Genomic DNA, 18,711 nt, shown 5'->3' on the forward strand with positions numbered 1-18,711 from the left:
AACTACCTCAACCTACTCAGCCGGACGAAGGATTAAAGAGGACCTTCCACCAAATTATTCATGTTGTACTGAACACACAATGTAATAATGGCTGCAGAGCTTTCCCTTTTGCCTCGCTGATGCAGAAATGTTAGCAAAGCATTTGGCACCTAATGAATTAACTTTATTAATGGGGCAACTCATTGGACAAAAGTTTAATTTGAATCAAAAGATCTTGGAATAAAAATAATTTCCACAATTACATGTGTTAAAAAAATGTTCCTGTGCTGAGATAATCTTATATATGTCCTGTTGCCCTGCTGTGTACTGTGTAATGGATGTGTCTGACCATACAGGAACATGGTCTGATCATACCACATCTCATGGGCAGGAGAGCAAAATAGTTTACAGATTATAATGCTGGGGATCACAGTTATTTCTGTGAGGTAAAATATTGTTTAAAGACAGGCAGTAAAATGTTTTAACTCACAGAAATAATCTGCTGTGATCCTGTGCTGCCCTGTCTGTATAATCTGTTGCTCCTCAACCCAGGAGCTGTGGTATGATCAGACCATGCCCCTGTACGGTCAGACACGGCCATTACACAGTACATAGCAGGTGGACATTTATAAGATTATCTAAGCACAGGAATTACCATATTTTTCAGATTATAAATTGGAAAGAAAGTGAGGGGTGTGTCTAATAACCTGAATGTAGCTTACCGAGGAGTGGTGGAGAGGGGTAGCGGGAGGCAGGGGAAACACTGCAATGCCTGTGCACAGTCTGCGGCACCTGTGCTGCAGGCTTCAAATAATGGCGCCCGGAGTCGGCATATGCACAGATGGAGCTCTCGGCTCAAGATCTCATATTGTGCACACACCGCCTCCAGCCCACTGATCTCTTAGCAGGGAACTTAAGGAAAACGGCGCACGGAGATGATGAGATCTTGGCTTGTCATTGAGCAGAGAGCTCAATCAGCGCTTCGCTGACTCCAAGCGCCATTATTTGAAGCCCTCACTGCCCGCAGCCCCAGCCCAGCCCCCACTACAGCATGGCTGCCCCAGCACCAGCACAGCCGCCCCAGCACAGCCGCCATTGATTACAATTTCTGGCACAGCATTGGGACTCCCACCGCACTGCCAGCAGCTTTGCCCTGCTCCACCAGTGCCCCTCCCTCCTGTGACCCCGCTCCATCACCACTGCCAACTTCCCCAGTAAGACACCACCGGATTATACGATGGACCTTATTTTTACCCTTTCTTCTCTCTAAATTTGGGGTGTGTCTTATAGTTCGATGCATCTAAGAAACCGAAAAATACAGTGTGTTATATATATATATATATATATATATATATATATATATATATATATATATATATATATATATATATATATATATATATATACATATATACACACACAGTGCCTACAAGTAGTATTCAACCCCCTGCAGATTTAGCAGGTTTACACATTCGGAATTAACTTGGCATTGTGACATTTGGAATGTAGATCAGCCTGGAAGTGTGAAATGCACTGCAGCAAAAAAGAATGTTATTTCTTTTTTTTTTTTTTTTTTTTAAATTGTGAAAAGTTTATTCAGGGGGTCATTTATTATTCAACCCCTCAAACCACCAGAATTCTGTTTGGTTCCCCTAAAGTATTAAGAAGTATTTCAGGCACAAAGAACAATGAGCTTCACATGTTTGGATTAATTATCTCTTTTTCCAGCCTTTTCTGACTAATTAAGACCCTCCCTAAACTTGTGAACAGCACTCATACTTGGTCAACATGGGAAAGACAAAGGAGCATTCCAAGGCCATCAGAGACAAGATCGTGGAGGGTCACAAGGCTGGCAAGGGGTACAAAACCCTTTCCAAGGAGTTGGGCCTACCTGTCTCCACTATTGGGAGCATCATCCGGAAGTGGAAGGCTTATGGAACTACTGTTAGCCTTCCACGGCCTGGACAGCCTTTGAAAGTTTCCACCCGTGCCGAGGCCAGGCTTGTCCGAAGAGTCAAGGCTAACCCAAGGACAACAAGGAAGGAGCTCCGGGAAGATCTCATGGCACTGGGGACATTGGTTTCAGTCAATACCATAAGTAACGTACTCCACCGCAATGGTCTCCGTTCCAGACGAGCCCGTAAGGTACCTTTACTTTCAAAGCGTCATGTCAAGGCTCGTCTACAGTTTGCTCATGATCACTTGGAGGACTCTGAGACAGACTGGTTCAAGGTTCTCTGGTCTGATGAGACCAAGATCGAGATCTTTGGTGCCAACCACACGTGACGTTTGGAGACTGGATGGCACTGCATACGACCCCAAGAATACCATCCCAGCCTGGCCATCTGGTCCGCATCCATGGGAAGATGGATAGCACGGCCTACCTGGAGATTTTGGCCAAGAACCTCCGCTCCTCCATCAAGGATCTTAAGATGGGTCGTCATTTTCATCTTCCAACAACACAACGACCCAAAGCACACAGCCAAGAAAACCAAGGCCTGGTTCAAGAGGGAAAAAATCAAGGTGTTGCAGTGGCCTAGTCAGTCTCCTAACCTTAACCCAATTGAAAACTTGTGGAAGGAGCTCAAGATTAAAGTCCACATGAGACACCCAAAGAACCTAGATAACTTGGAGAAGATCTGCATGGAGGAGTGGGCCAAGATAACTCCAGAGACCTGTGCCGGCCTGATCAGGTCTTATAAAAGACGATTATTAGCTGTAATTGCAAACAAGGGTTATTCCACAAAATATTAAACCTAGGGGTTGAATAATAATTGACCCACACTTTTATGTTGAAAATTTATTAAAATTTTACTGAGCAACATAACTTGCTGATTTATGCATCTGTTAATAAATCCTGCTCTTGTTTGAAGTTTGCAGGCTCTAACTTATTTGCATCTTATCAAACCTGCTAAATCTGCAGGGGGTTGAATATTACTTGTAGGCACTGTATATATATATATATCTATCTATCTATATATATATATATATATATATATATATATATATATATATATATATATATATATATAATATATATATATATATATATATATATATATATATATATATATATATATATATATATATACACACACAGATAATTTTTTTTTTTGTATTCTTTTTTAACAGGTCCAATTGTGGAAATTATTATTATATTATCTGATTAAAATGGTCTTGGTTTGTGGGAGGGATAACCCCTTGAAGTCTAAATGGGTGTGATCAGATAGTTTTCACTGGGGGCGTGTACTTCTTGCATAATGCTGACCAATCATAAATAGGCATTAACACAATGGAAAAATAGAACACCCCCTCCACCAAAGCTTAGAGCAGGTTTCTCACTGAGATGGTGGCAGACAGCGCAGATCTAGGTCTAACCTCCAGCATGATTAGAAAGTGCTGGGGGTAGCGTATAGATAACTAACACCTTTCGGATAAGGTCCTGGCAGACAATGTGGGGGAGAAAGTGCAGCACAGCTGAGTTTAGCTGTGTCACATTACAAACCCGTTTGTCAGCTCTCCTAGCACTGTAATCTCTGCTGTAATGCCCCTCCCCCCCACAATGCCTGTGACAGTATTAACACTTGTGTGTGTTGTGTTCAGGGAAACCTATAATCGCTCTGCAGTGTGATCAGAGCAGGCTGTCCTTTCAGTTTACACAGGAGGTGCTCAGAACAGGCAGGCTGCTCCTGTGTGAGCTGTAACGACAGCCTGCCCTCACTGCAGAGCGATTACAAGTGGACAGAGCAGATATCACACTTACACCTGCTTTGCTTAAAGCTATGGTGGGGGCGTGTCCTTTTTCTACTGTGCTCCTACTTATGATTGGGCAACATCATACAGGGCAACAAGTACACACCCCCAATAAAAACCATCTGGTAACACCTACATGAACATAAAAGTCAACTCTTTAGGTGCCAAATACTAAATTGCTAATATCTCCGCAATGGAGAGATGAAATTAAGAAAAACAAAATGTTTTATCCCACTCTGAAGCCACCATATTGTATATCCAGTTCAACATGAAAAATTTGGTGAAAAATCCTCTTTAAAGAAAGGGGCCTAATAGAGCAAGCAGAGCTACCTAAGGGCTTTATAGAAAGTCTATGGGTTGCTACAGCTCTCTGCTTGCCCTTCAAGATACACTAGTCCCTTCGGCCCCTCCTTTGATTGATAGGGACACCCTCCAATTAAAAATATTAAAAACGCGGCAACATTATATAAAATTTTTAAAAAAAGTTTAAATACCCTTATCTATTAGCCAGAACAGAAAGTGATCACAAAGAACACCTGTGTGATACCCCATTCCGCCTGCGGGGGCAGTGCAGGGAAATTGTACACTTCCTGCCAGATTACTACAGGTTACAGATGATCAGTGGTGATCATAATAGGAAAAAGCCTTGTTAATATATTATGGTCAGGGAGCCTTTGTGACAAAAAATGATTGTCTATAGTTAACAATCTCATTAAAGACTTCCAAATATCTGTATGTGGCAGCATTTTTAGATTTGGTTAGGAATGAGACAAGTCCTTAGAAGTCCAGTCTTTGGAGAACATTTGCGTATGTACCTGCACCTCTATCATTCATATATACATGTGTAATGTGTTTTAGTGGAATCTGAATTCCGTGACTTCTAGTACAATGTATTAGTAAGTCCCTGAGGATCGCTATGACGTGGCAATAATATTTAACTCTTACCTCTCCATCCTCGAGCTCTACATCCAGGAAGTCAAAATCTCTGAAGACCCGGAACTGCTGTTCGCTGTTTGTATCGTCCATGATCTCCTGCTCCCTTATGGTGTCCTCAGAAGACACCAGGCTCGTCTGGTGATCGATTAAGTCCAATTCACCACATGATGAAAATATAACCTGCAGACCGTGACATAAAAACACAGTAGTAATGTCAGGCGGCTCCCCTCAATAGCTTCTGGAGCGTGTGCTGGTGCGGAGCATCCAGCTGGAAGGGTTTCCAGTCCACACCTAATTCCTTTGCCTGTTATTTTTAGATTGCACTTTGGCTATTTATGTTGGACAGGTGCCTTCAAATTGAAGTTGGATAAAGTGACGACTTCAGACCAAAGGAACTTGGCCAAGGGGGAACGAGACTGCTCGGCTTCCTCGGAGCAACGTACTTGGTATTGTGTAAATGTTTACACGAGATGTTTAGAATGGCTGAAATCTGAAGCCACGATAAGCATCAAACGGACTGTGGGAAGGGATGGGGCCATCGAATTAGGAACTTTAGAAGAACAGTCTCTAAGGGGTTGTACTCACAAAGCTGAAATGGCATCGAGTATGAAGTTATATTGTTTCTTCTCTTTTTTTTAGGAAATCTCTGGATTATTTTAGTGGATTGTAACTTAATGTTGTGATGAATCCTAGGCACTATGTAAAGCATTCAGCCGATATCACCAGGTTCTCCAGGGCCAAATCCTTCCCTTCCACCCACCCACTCGTGGTAGCCGCTAAAGGGGAGTATTACATGGACGTGATGGTACACAGTCTGCCATAAGGCTTATAGAAAATTATTAATATATAATATTTATTCATTTATATAGAGCTACTATTTCCATAGCGCTTTAAATATATTGGCAACACTGTCTCTATTGGGGCTCACAATCTAAATTCCCTATCAGTATGTTGGTTTTTTTTGGAGTGTACCGGAGTACCCGGAGGAAACCCACTCAAACACGGGGAGAACATACAAACTCCTTGCAGATGTCGTCCTTAGTGAGACTTGAATCCATGAGCCCAGCGCTGCAAGATTGCAGTGCTCACCACTGGGCCACCGTGCCGCCCAGATGACACAATCCCTTAAAAGGGAACTGGTCATGTTGAAAATGTTATCTAATCTGCGGGCAAGATGTTAGGCCTCCTTCACATATCCGTGTTTCCGGTACGCGCGACGTCCATTTTCACATGCACCGGAGACACTGACTCATATAGACCCATTAAAATCAATAGGTCTGCGCACACGACCATGTTTTGACATGGACCATGTGGAGCAGACGCGTGTCCGTGTGCTTCACACGGCAACATATGCGTTTTCTGCTGGTTGTGACACATACTGGAGAAAACACAGGTGACATAAAAAGAAAGAATTTTTACACGTACCTGTCTCCGACATTGCTGTCTCTGCTGTTGCTTCCGGGCCCTACTCATTATGCTCATTGCATATTCACTGGACTAACCACAGACCCAGAAGTAACAGCAGCGCCAGAGACAGGTAAGTATACCAGCTCATGCTGTCTGTGTGCTATCCGGATGTCACACGTAACGCCCACACATGGACACACACACACGTATCGTCACCACAGACCGTGCAAAACGTTAGTGTGAAGAAGGCCTTATGGAGCAGGAGAAGTTGATGAGATTGATATACATTTTGGTGGGAAGAGTTTTAATAAACTTTGCATTTTAGTAATTAAAATACCTGGTGCTAGCATGCAAGAGTCCAGTGGGCAGTTCTATTCAGTGATTGACAGTCTTCCCTTTATGGCCACACACACAAGGATAGCTGTCAATCACTAGTAGGACCGCCCGCTGGACTCAATGGCATTAAATACACCAGAAATTTTGATGAATAAAATAGTTATACTGTTTCTTTTCCAACCAACCTATATACCATTCTGCTCAGTTTTTCCTTCTGTATACAGATCAGATTGGATGTACAGTGCAATAAGTTCCATGTAAGAAAACACAACATTTTCCTTAAAAGGGTTTACCATCTTATCACCGATCCACAGGAAGGGAAGTGTATAGTGGGGATACAATCTTGGACTCCCATTGATGGGCAGTCCGTCTCTTTTTGGTGATCCGGTTCCAATGGCTCTGCTCACCAAAAAGAGCCGGCTCTTTTGGATCGTTCATGGCTCTACTAAATGTGTGTTCACCGCAGGTGAACACATATTTAAGCTTATGTTAATACCGCCAAAACCACGCCCACCCACAGCAGGCCAATTAAGTTGCCGAGTAGATATGGTTTTGTTCAGGTGGGCGGGGTTTCACCCACCAAACACCCAAATGTTACGCCGAGTGAGAGCAGTTTAGAGAATTTAGTGGCTCTCACTGGGGATCCGGCTCCTGTGAGTCACAGCAGGGTGTCGGATCATTCACGACCAACACATCACTAGTGTCTGGACCCTCCCTACTACAGCAAATGATGACAGATTACTGTCATGCTATTAAACATGGCGGGGGCGTTCAGACCAACAGATGTCTGATGCACAACAAAAATACAACAAAACACAATAACGGTGGGCCCTGGCGCTAATGAGAGGGGTAGATGGGACACCTCCTATCCTCACCTGCAGCTGTCCCTAGTCTCCTAGCCAGGCCCTATACAGTCTCCTCAACTGTTGCTGAGCAGGAAGCTGAGACCCTGAAAAAAACATGTAGTAGCCCTATCTAGTGCATTGGCAGGACACTAGCCCACCGCTGCACTAAGAGGACACAAGGAAAAGTAAGATAAACAGGGGAGACAACAACAAAAGGAGAAAGTCTGGCTTCTGGAACGCTTCTTCAAAGCTCCTTCCACCAAGAGGGCCAGAATACAAATGGATATGTATAATCAGCAAAGATTGCTGGGAAACCTAGCTACTTAAACACAAATGGGTGTGGCTACAGGGCAGCTACAGCTGAGCTACACTGCTGGAAAGCTGCTAGCAGCAAAACTAACATTAACTGTTTCAGTATAAAAGAAACAAAACAAGATGGAGATGAGAGACTCCAGTCCTAAAGCAGTCACTTGTATCTTAAAAACAGGGAGACAACCGTGACAATTACAGTGCACAATACAGCATTTAATCGGAAGTAGGGACTTACAGAAGGGTTTTTGCTGAGCCCCACTTCTTGACCACAGAGAGTGAGAACGTTCACCAGTTTCTCCCGAGTTTTCTTCTGAAAAGAAAATTAAAATAAATAGTAATATAGAATGAAAATGTTAAAACGTAAAATAAGAAAACATATGTAATCACAAAGAGAAATCGATGCTTAGACATGAAGAAAATCTGCAACTTTCCTGCCAATCTCATAGTGTAGTAGACAGGCCATGTTGGGATTGACAGATTTGGATCAGAAATTACAGCAAGAACGGTCATGCAAGGTCTACAAACTGGAACACAGATAATGCTCAGTATAGAAGGAAAAATAAAAAAAAAATCAGTGCTGACCCCAGAACATCAGGGGACGCTCTTCTGTCATGGTGGAGAAGGAGCGATGATCCTTGTCAGCCAACACAAGAAATGTTTGTTCTGGTCAAATGCTCTTTGGAAAGCAGAATAATTGCAGCAGAGAGAAAAAAAAAAAAGCTTCGACTGACAGTAAAAGGCTCGTATTTCAAGAATCTCCATGAACAGACATGTGGGAGGGAGGAGGGAATTTCTGCACAGCCTGTTTAATCTATCCGCTGCTTCGCTGCTCACATTCCTTACATTTCAATGCACCAGCTCGTCATTTAACCACGAAACACTGGAGGAGAAAATCGAGAGAGAGGAATAATGGACGTTACCTGAGATGACTGAGGCCGCTTCCAGCTAACAGGCACTAAAGCATTGGAATTGGATCCGGACGAGGTGGACGATGTGCTCCGAGTAACCGGCATAGCCCTCGATTTACCATCCCGTCCAGCAGAGCTCTGAAGGTCATCAAACCTTCTGCCTATAATTGGAGTCTAAGAAGAGAACATGACTTATTTATGTATGTGTGTGCATAGAGCTTTCCATTTGTGTTATCGATCAATGGTCAGAAGACCACTGCCACCATTTATTTTTTTTGCTCTGGATATGGGGCATTAAAGGTGTTTTTCGCTACTAAAACATATATTTCTAATACAAAAAAATAAAATAAAAATATGTGTGGCTATGTTCTGCAATACCAGACACAACCCATGGGTATGGATGGTGCCATGTCTGGAGAATATGAAAAGCCATCACGATTCTGCGCCTGCAGAATCACAAACATTCTCCATTAATTCAATATTGATGCCAAATATATTTTTTTGAAAAAAGAAATCTTATTATGGAAATTCCCTAAAGAGGCTCATAAATAAAAGCAAAAAAAAAACCAAACAAACCCCACAAAGCTCTGGGGGCTCTTCCAGGATGGAGCAATTATTTGTAGACTCAATTCCCTGCAGATACAGGCCTGGAGTCGAGTGCAACTAAGAAGAACTTGGCCCAAGACATCTTGGGTCAGATGAGACTTCTGTCAGCACTTAGCTGTGGACAGATGCCTTTCTGCATGTCTCCACGCAGAAGCGTCGGACATATTGATTTCTATTTGGAGGGTGGGATTTCTGTAAAAGAAAATAGGGTGTGGGACCAGCAAAAGATATTAGCAGTCTTCTACAATGGGACAATATGAGTGACAAACTTCATATAGTGAGGGAACGTGCTGAATGTAGGGTCCTAATGTGATGTGAACAAAGCACAAGTCATCGTGGTAATAAACCTCCCCATATGGCACACAGGGACCTGTGGTCACTTGTTTTGGCCCTTTCAGACTCTCTAGGAATCTGTCCACCATTTTCTTGGTTCTCTGAGGAGGTCTAGCAAGTATGATCAGAAGGGCTTCTGCTCCTTGGTTTTAGTGACTGGTGGGAGTCTCAGCATGTGGACTTCCGGTGATATATGAGCTGTCGCCATCATTAAAAGTTGTTTTTTTTATAGGATACTTACCCAAGACTACAATCTTCCCATCCCCAATCATGTCCGAGTCTGCCAACTACGGACAGTGGGACGGACATGAAATATCTGTAGGTTTGTCAACATTTTGGTGCGGATTTTAGCGACATAATTTTATCAATAGTAAGGATTTTGTTCTTGTCTTGACTATGTTGTATCATTTTACAGAACCAAAGTGACTGACACCATAAGATATGGATCTGAATTTTCAGGCTATTGGTGTTTATGGAGAGAATACAGAAATGTTTCCATATTGGGGTCCAGAATCTGAATTCTCCATCAGTGCGTCTTTAAAGTGAAAAAAGGTCAGCAGGAACCATAAACAACAGAAAGAAGATGATTTTGTATCAAAAAACCAAAACATTGTAAAAATGCAATTTATTTAAAAAACATAAAAAAAATCTCAATGGAAACATCCAGATTGGGTAAAAAAAATTAGATATATATGACCAAGTAACAGCAAACATGTTTCAAACATGCCTGGAATGAGTAAGGACATGTAGTCCGAAACATGTTTGCTGATATTTATTGAGATAGATAGATAGATAGATAGATCGATAGATAGATAGAGGGATAGATAGATAGATATACCCAATTTGGATGTTTCCATTCAGACTTTTTTAGGGTTTTTGAAATATATTGGATTCTTACAAAGTTTTGGATGCTGGATACAAAATCGCCTTCTTTCTATTGGTATGTCTTTGGAGTGTGGGAGGAAGTCCAAGCAAACATGAGGAGAACATACAACCTTAAATGTTGTCCTTGGTGGGATTTGAACTTAGGACCCCAGCACTGCAAAACTACAGAGCTAACACCCCACCAGCGTGCTGCTCCATGGATCGAATGTGCAGGTCAATGAAGTAACTCACCACATACGATAGTACTTGACTTAAAGGACTTGAGGTACTGCATTTGCTCTGCATTTCTCATATCTAAACATAATTTAAAGGTGAGGTCCACTACAAAGTATAGAGGCCACATCGGTATAAAGCTGTGACATAAGGCTTTTTCTAAATACCTTCTGTTGTCAATTATGCCTGCGAGCGGCACAATCATTGTCCACTCAACCCCATCATGTCACACCCAGTTGCAGTGACCTCTGATGTCCGGTGATGTCAAGTCAACTTCCGGAATTGGAAGTTGACCTGACATCACTAAGGAGGGCCCCAGTCTCCATGAGTGACTGGGCTATGGGCGTTGTTTCATCACACGTCACAACCCATCATCTCGCGCGCACTCTCCTTCACCGCAGAGACCTGCAAGCATGAGCGATGCTGGGCTGTGATGTGCAGTGAAACTCCGCTCACAGCCCAGTCACACACGGAGACTGGGTCCCGCCTCGGTGATGTCAGGCCAATTTCCAATTTCGGAAGTTGACGTGACATCACCGGACATCAGATGTCACTGAAGCCGGGGGTCATGTGATGGGAATGAGTGGATAGCGATAGCGCCACTCACAGGCAGAACTGATAACAGAAGGTATTTAGAAAAAGCCTTCTGTTTCAGCTTTATACCGATGTGGCCATTATGCTTTGTAGTAGACTACCTTTTTAAAGTAAAGATTTAGTATGCTTTGGTCAAATTATTTAGGGACCAGTGAGTTTTACTACAGTCTTCAAGCATGACATCCTCCCCCCTCAGCTTTTTTCCTCATTAGCCGCCTTTAAAACTATGAGTATAGCTAAAACAGGGAGATTTTAAGCTGAAGACTCAGATTCTATTCATATATTCACCCCTCATGTGTACAGTGCTACTGAATATATCGGTGCCAACCTGAAAATATTAAGACAATCCTTTAAAGATACATATATAAAACTAAGGGGTGTAAGGCAGAGGCGTAGTGTGGGGTACCAACACCAGGGGCAAGTCAAATATTCTACCCCCTCCCCGTTCACAATCTCCGAGTTACTTGCTTCAACCCAGTGTTGAGCTTTGTATTCCCCCCAAGCAAATGTAAAATACTGATGTTATTACAGTTTGCTCTTTGACTTTCTAGGTTTTTTTTTCTATTTATGGCTAAAATTGGAAGTAAAAAAAGTTATACATTTCCTTTTTTTTAACTTTATTACATTTTTGCTCCAACCATTATCCCAAACCTAGCCCTAACCCTAAGGGAAATGTTTAGCACCCCCATAGTTGACAATGTCTCTGTATCCCACCACTACGCCACTGGTACACTATTTACCGTATTTTTCACTTTATAAGACGCACCGGATTATAAGACGCACCCCCAAATTTAGACATAAAAAAAGGTAAAAAAAAAGAAAAATGGGGTCCGTCTTATACTCCGGTGTTCCCTTACCGGAGGGGGGCAGCAGTGGTGGTGAAGCGGGGTCACAGGAGGCACAGCATGTCAGTGGCAGCGGGGTCCGTGGTTGCAGGGGCCGTGGCGTCCGTGGTTGCAGGCGTGGTGGCATCCGTGGTGGCAGGAGCCGTGGGGTCCGTGGTGGCGGCAGCAGTGGCGGCGGGTGAGCCGTGCAGCAGGCCGGTGCAGTGAGTGTCCGCGGTCCCGGTTCAGTGGGGGCAGCGGCGGCGACTGCTCAGTGGTGGCAGCGGCGGGCACTGCTCAGTGGTGGCAGTGTGCCCGCGGTCCCGTTTCAAGTAATGGCGCCCGGAGCGACGCATGCGCAGATGGAGCTCTCATCCAAGGGCTCCATCTGCGCACGCACTGACTCCCGGAGCAGCGCGTGCGCAGATGGAGCTCTCATCCAAGAGCTCCACCGGCGCCATGATTTGAAAGTGGGACCGCGGACAACTGGTAACTTGCTGCACAGCCGCCCGCCCCGCACGCACAGAGTGGCGGCCAGCAGGCTGCCCGCTCACCCTGCGTGCAAGCGGCCGGGTACCTGTGCTTGCGTGCGGGCGGCAGCCGGGTGCTGTGTGCGGGCGGCACCTGGGTGCCTGTGTGAGGGCGGCAGCCGGGTGCCTGTGTGAGGGCGGCAGCCGGGTGCCTGTGTGAGGGCGGCAGCCGGCTGCCGCCCGCACACAGCACCCGGCTGCCGCCCGCACACAGTACCCGGCTGCCGCCCGCATACAGCCATGGGTACCTGGCTGCCACTGCACACAAGCACAGGTACCCGGCTGCCGACCCCACACAGCACCTGGCTGCCGCCCGCACACAGCCACGGGTACCCGGCTGCCACCGCACGCAAGCACAGGTACCCGGCCGCTTGCATGCAGCCACAGGCACCCGGCCGCCCGATCGCCTCAGACAGGACCCCCCCAGGTACCGCTATATAAAAGACGCACCCCCCATTTTCCTCCCAAATTTTTGGGAGGAAAAGTGTGTCTTATAAAGCGAAAAATACGGTATATAAAATTCTTTATATTACGTTTGTTTCAACTCACAACAAAACATTGGGTTTGAAAATGATGTTATACCTGAGAGACATCAAAGTGGAAATCAAGCGTCTTCCCGGGAAGCTCCTTAGAGGAACTTGTCCACAGCCGACTGATTTCAAGCTTTGTCAAATCCCCATGTTGATAAGCTGGTAACACCAGGCTGGCAGATCTTGAGACAACCAATTTCAAGATATTCAGAGCTTCTTTCCAGTGAACACTCTAAATAAACAGAAAAATAGACTGTTAAAAGAGATATTTACTTTCACATTCCGACATCTATATATTGGGATGGTGCATTGGGATTGGTGGGGTTTGTATACTCTGGGCATTATCACTGAATGGGACAGAGGTTTTTTTGGAGGTAGAAAAATCCTCTATTGTTTAAGAGGAGTTCACTTCAGGAATGGCTGTTTTTTTGGAGAGATTTTCTTTTCCTTAAAGCATAATTTGAAGTGGTGATTATCAGTTTTTTTTGCAGCCTTCAAGAAATACACATCAAAGAAGTGACATCTCCATTTTTTACCATGGTGAGGTTTTCAAAACCCCATAAGTAGAGATGAGCCAACCTGATCTGTAAAGTTCGGGGTTCATACCAAATAGGGACTTTAAAAAAAACAAACCACGAAGTGTCCAAGTTCGGGTGCTTTACGCATGCTAACCACTCGATTGAACATTGCTGTGATTGGATATGCTCAGAGCTCGGCCCAGTAATAACCACTTGGAGTTTCTGAATGGCTCTCACTGGGCGTAAAAATATTGTTTTCGGATGTAGACTGCCCCCTCCACCCCCCCTCAAAAAAAACCCCTCCCCTGAAATGCTCTGTTTTTGGCTGGCTGCATGTGTGTGGGGGGGGGGGAGAACTGAATTGCTCAGTGACTTTCAATGGGGTTGAGGTTAAGTTCAGATCTAAACTTTAAAGTCCGGCTGAACCCGGCAAACCTGAACTTCCACGGGTCCACTCATCTCTACTCATCAGAAATAAAATGCTACAAGTCTTCGGAAAGTGGATGTTGAATGTGAATTTTGAAGTAGATCCATGCTGAAGTCCACAAAAAAACTAAGAATTGTTTAAAAGAACTGAAGTCCTCAGTGGTTGATACCTTTTAATGGCTAACTGAACAGATGGTAATAATAGCAAGCTTTCGAGACTACTCAGGTCTCTTCATCAGGCATGGTGATGAAGAGACCTGAGTAGTCTCGAAAGCTTGCTATTATTACCATCTTTTCAGTTAGCCATTAAAAGGTATCAACCACTGAGGACTTCAGTTCTTTTAAACAATTTTTTATCTCTACTGGCTAACACGGTACAATGATATATTTTACCTGTACAAAAAAACAAAACACTTTGTGAGCATTTCTTAAGATTATGGAAGATCTAGAAAGCTCAGTCCGCCTGACAAGGAATAAAGCAATCCACTATTAAATCCAATAATACAATCTAATGCATCTGCTCCAATTACTTATTCATTGAATGACAATATCATATGATGGAACTTTTTTAAAAAACATTTGGGGGTGACTTTGAACTGATAGCGTATTATTAGGGTAGGCATTCAATGTATAACTTGACCTACGGGACCCCCAATGATCAGAAGAACTTCCACTTAAACAGGAAGAACCACACACGCATGTATGGCACAGAGTCTGGATACACAATGATCGGGATCCTGCTGAACTGTATGGCCCCAGGGGACAGACCACACAAACCTTACACTAATGGCCCATCCTAAGATGAATTAAATGCTGTGAATTAATAATAGTCCTGGAACTTATATTGATTGAGCTAGAATATGCAAGTCTTCTGCTTGTATTCTGCCATCTCGTCAGATTCAGGACTTGGCCAAGTTATTATTTTTATTATTATAGCGCCATTTATTCTAAGTCGCTTTACATGTGAAAAGGGGTATATATAGTAGGGACTCTACAAGAATCATAAACAAAACAAGGCACAGAGAGGTACAGGAGGAGAGAGGTCCCTGCCCACGAGGGCTCACAGTCTACAGGGGATGGGTGAGTATACAGTAGCTGAGGGTAGAGATGGTTGTGTGGCGCTATAGAGGACTAAGGGTTATTGTAGGTTGTAGGCTTGTTTGAAGAGGTGGGTCTTCAGGTTCCTTTTAAAGCTTGTCAAGGTAGGCGAGAGTCTAATATGTTGCAGCAGAGCATTCCAGAGTATAGGGGAGGCACGGGGAGAAATCATGGATGCAGTGGTGGGAAGAGGAGATGAGAGGGGAGTAGACAAGGAGATCTTGGTTGCGTGTGGGTAAGTACCACGAGACTAGGTCACAGATGTATGGAACAGACAGGTTGTAAATGGCTTTGTATGTTATGGTTACTGTTGTGTCCCATGAATGGGAATAACCTGTTGTATATAATTCTTGCATTGCATATTTTTTCCTCCTATCAGGAAATTCCTTTATTGTTACTAGGTAGATTAGACTGTATGAAGTTTGTCCCTATGTACCTCCCTTAGTTGGCTTCTGTATAGAAAGCTCCTCCCTTCTCCTTCAGTTTAGTCTAGAGGAACCATTGCTGAAGAGACATGTCTGCAACCCTGTACAGATTATTACTTTTCACCTGCCTTTACTTTGTACTTAATACAAGATTCTAGAAGAAAACTACAGCGTTTCTCCATGTCTTTCTACAAGTCATCGTTGGACTGAGTTAACACTATCTGTGGAAGCCGGTAGAGTGAGTAAAATCATACAGTTATCTAAGGGACTGATAATTAGAATGGTTGGATTCATTGCTACCAGGAAGAGACAGAATAGTGAAAAGGATTAGCTGTGACTGGGATTAGTATACATATATCAGTAAATAACCTGTTTCCAGGAGTGCTATACTGCATACAATCCAGAGAAAGGATTACCCCAAGGGGCTGATAACAAGCCACAGCATCAGACAAAGTGCCCTGTAAAGTATTAACCTGTTATTAGAACTGTGTGCAGCTATAAACCAAGAATCCCCCATAAGCTAATTGTATATTGCAGCCAGAGACTTTGCAAATACATCCTGCAAACACAGACTGCTGGCTGCAGAGATTGCAACATTGTATTGTTTCCCTGACAACCAGTGCAGGCAGCATTCACCCTTCCTGATGGAGTCAAAGAGAACAATTTCCCTACCTGCTTTAAAGCAACAAGAGGAAGACATGGACTCACACTTACATTACAGTGAAAGATCTAAGCGGTTGACCAAACCAACATGGAAGGTTAAAGAGAACCTAGAAACAGCCAGAAGTGAACTGTTTACCCACACAGCATTATTGTGGCAAAGAGTGCAAAAACAAGTGACTGTTTTATCTGCACCTGGTGCTCATGAGCTACCACCAGAGGGAGCCCTTGAACAACTGTACTCAGCATACCAGTCTTACAAAGAGATTTGTAAAAAATATTCCTCTACCCTGCTGAGATCAAATACGTCTGAGTTTCAAAAAGAACTACAGGACTTTCAACAGCTTAATGCTGAACGAGACCGCACCGTGCGCGACATTGAGACTGAAGCAAAAATGGCGCAAATGTCAGGAGCGGCATCTTACAAATCCAGGTCCGTTAAGCGCTCAAGGCACTCACTCAAATCAGGCTCATCAAGGTACTCAACCCTCAGCGAGCAGCTCATAAAGGCACGCGCCGAAGCAGAAACAACAAAAGTACACGCCATCTTCGCCCAGAGAGAAGCAGAGATGAAAGCAGAATCTGCACGCAAGGAAGTGGAGATGAAAGCAGAATCTGCACGCAAGGAAGCAGAGATGAAAGCAGAATCTGCACGCAAGGAAGCAGAGATGAAAGCAGAATCTGCTCGCAAGGAAGCAGAAATTGAAGCCCTACAGAAGGAATGTGAACACGTGGCGGCCATGGCAAGGCTAAAAGTCTTTGAGCAAGCTCTGGGTGGGAGCCAAGAAGGCAGCGCCAGTTTGTGTGATCTCGACACAGAAGACTCACTTAAGCGTACAAGAGATTACGTGCTGAGCCAAGCCGACGAACTGCCAACTACCATCAACATTCCCGTCAGTGCTAACACTTCTCCAGAGTCTCAAGACACTGATCCACCTACAGCTTCCAGTCTTCCAGGTCAGTCCAATGCACCTCAGACTTTCAAGCCTGAACCAGCTTCATATTCCAATGCACAGCCACACCCTGCGCATCAGCAACCTCCGTATGCCCATGTCTACATGCAACCTAACATGCCGGCAAGGCGCTACACTCCCAACAACTATGTAGTTCCAGACCCGTATACAACAGAGATTGTACACACCAAACCGATCACTGGTCTAAACGCCTACGCCACTCCGTACTTTCCCATGTTCCCGAACCAAGAAGCTACGAATCACACAACCAGCACCACGCAGTCAGCAAATGTGCCCCAAACGTCGGAATGATCAGACATGTCTAACTTTGCGAGGTACATGATCCGCCGAGAACTCACCAACACCGGTCTCACAAAGTTTGACGACCAGCCCGAAAACTACAGAGGGTGGAAGTGTGCCTTCAAAACCGCAACGCGTGACCTCGGCATTACGGCTGCTGAAGAGCTGGACTTGCTAATCAGGTGGCTAGGGCCACGGTCTACTGAGAGAATCAAGAGACTCAGATCCGTCTACATCAGCGACCCAACAACTGGTCTCGCAACTGCATGGGACAGACTAGAGAAAGGCTTCGGCAGTCCTGAAGCAATTGAAGATGCATTGCTGAAACAACTATACGACCTTCCCAAAATATCTGGCAAGGATACTTCAAAGTACCAGGAACTCAGCGACCTGCTGTCCGAGCTCCAGCTGGCCAAAACAGACACACACCTACCTGGCCTCAGCTACCTGGATACCGCTCGTGGGGTGAAACCCATAGTCGCCAAGTTACCTTACAACGTGCAAGAAAGGTGGACCACGGTAGGAACAAATTCATAAAAAACTCACCAAAAATAAAGCCAACAGCCAAAGACTGGTCAGATAGTGGCAAAAGCACATGCAAGATGCATACGGCCCCCCATGATAAAGGTTGGAAGATCACAGGTGCAGAATGCCTATAAAACAACCACCCCCAGCCTATTACAACAGGAGGGGGAGGTTGCTGGCAAAAAACTGCACACAAATAAGATCTAATATAGGGCGTCAGTCACACAGATACGTGCAATGCACAGTGTCCAGGCAAAGCCTATTGATCACGCCCTTCTATTAGGTCAGGCAGGCTGCCCAGCACCTATGTGCATTGGCACAATGGACAGACATCCCAGGGGACCGGCTGCATCCTGCACAATTGTGCGATAATAAAATGATAAAATTGATAATAAATGTGAGGTATTGGTCATATTTTGGCCATAATATATAAGCTCGTAACCCATACGTCAAGGGTCCCCACGCTTACGAGTCCCTAACCACATCAAAAAAAGCTCATCATAGGACATTAGTATATATTCATAAAAAACTCACCAAAAATAAACAGGCAAAGACTGGTCAGATAGTGGCAAAAGCACATGCAAGATGCATACGGCCCCCCATGATAAAGGTTGGAAGATCACAGGTGCAGAATGCCTATAAAACAACCACCCCCAGCCTATTACAACAGGAGGAGGTGCTTTTGCCACTATCTGACCAGTCTTTGGCTGTTGGCTTTATTTTTGGTGAGTTTTTTATGAATATACACTAATGTCCTATGATGAGCTTTTTTTGATGTGGTTAGGGACTCGTTAGCGTGGGGACCCTTGACGTAT

At 44.3% G+C, this 18,711-nt stretch overlaps 1 protein-coding gene across 8 annotated transcripts in view; it reads right to left on the reverse strand.

The window, feature by feature from the left end:
* FRY (FRY microtubule binding protein) overlaps positions 1–18,711 on the reverse strand; it is a 645,836-nt gene that overhangs the window by 54,268 nt on the left and 572,857 nt on the right. For all 8 annotated transcript variants that reach the window (XM_075337351.1, XM_075337349.1, XM_075337348.1 and 5 more), the window contains 4 exons: positions 13,044–13,223; positions 8,489–8,650; positions 7,804–7,878; positions 4,678–4,848 (listed from right to left, as the gene is read on the reverse strand). In XM_075337351.1, coding sequence (XP_075193466.1) covers positions 4,678–4,848; positions 7,804–7,878; positions 8,489–8,650; positions 13,044–13,223 — 588 coding nt within the window. The remainder of the gene's footprint in view (positions 1–4,677; positions 4,849–7,803; positions 7,879–8,488; positions 8,651–13,043; positions 13,224–18,711) is intronic.

The sequence above is a fragment of the Anomaloglossus baeobatrachus genome, chromosome 2 (genome assembly GCF_048569485.1).
Source record: "Anomaloglossus baeobatrachus isolate aAnoBae1 chromosome 2, aAnoBae1.hap1, whole genome shotgun sequence".
Taxonomy (NCBI): domain Eukaryota; kingdom Metazoa; phylum Chordata; class Amphibia; order Anura; family Aromobatidae; genus Anomaloglossus; species Anomaloglossus baeobatrachus.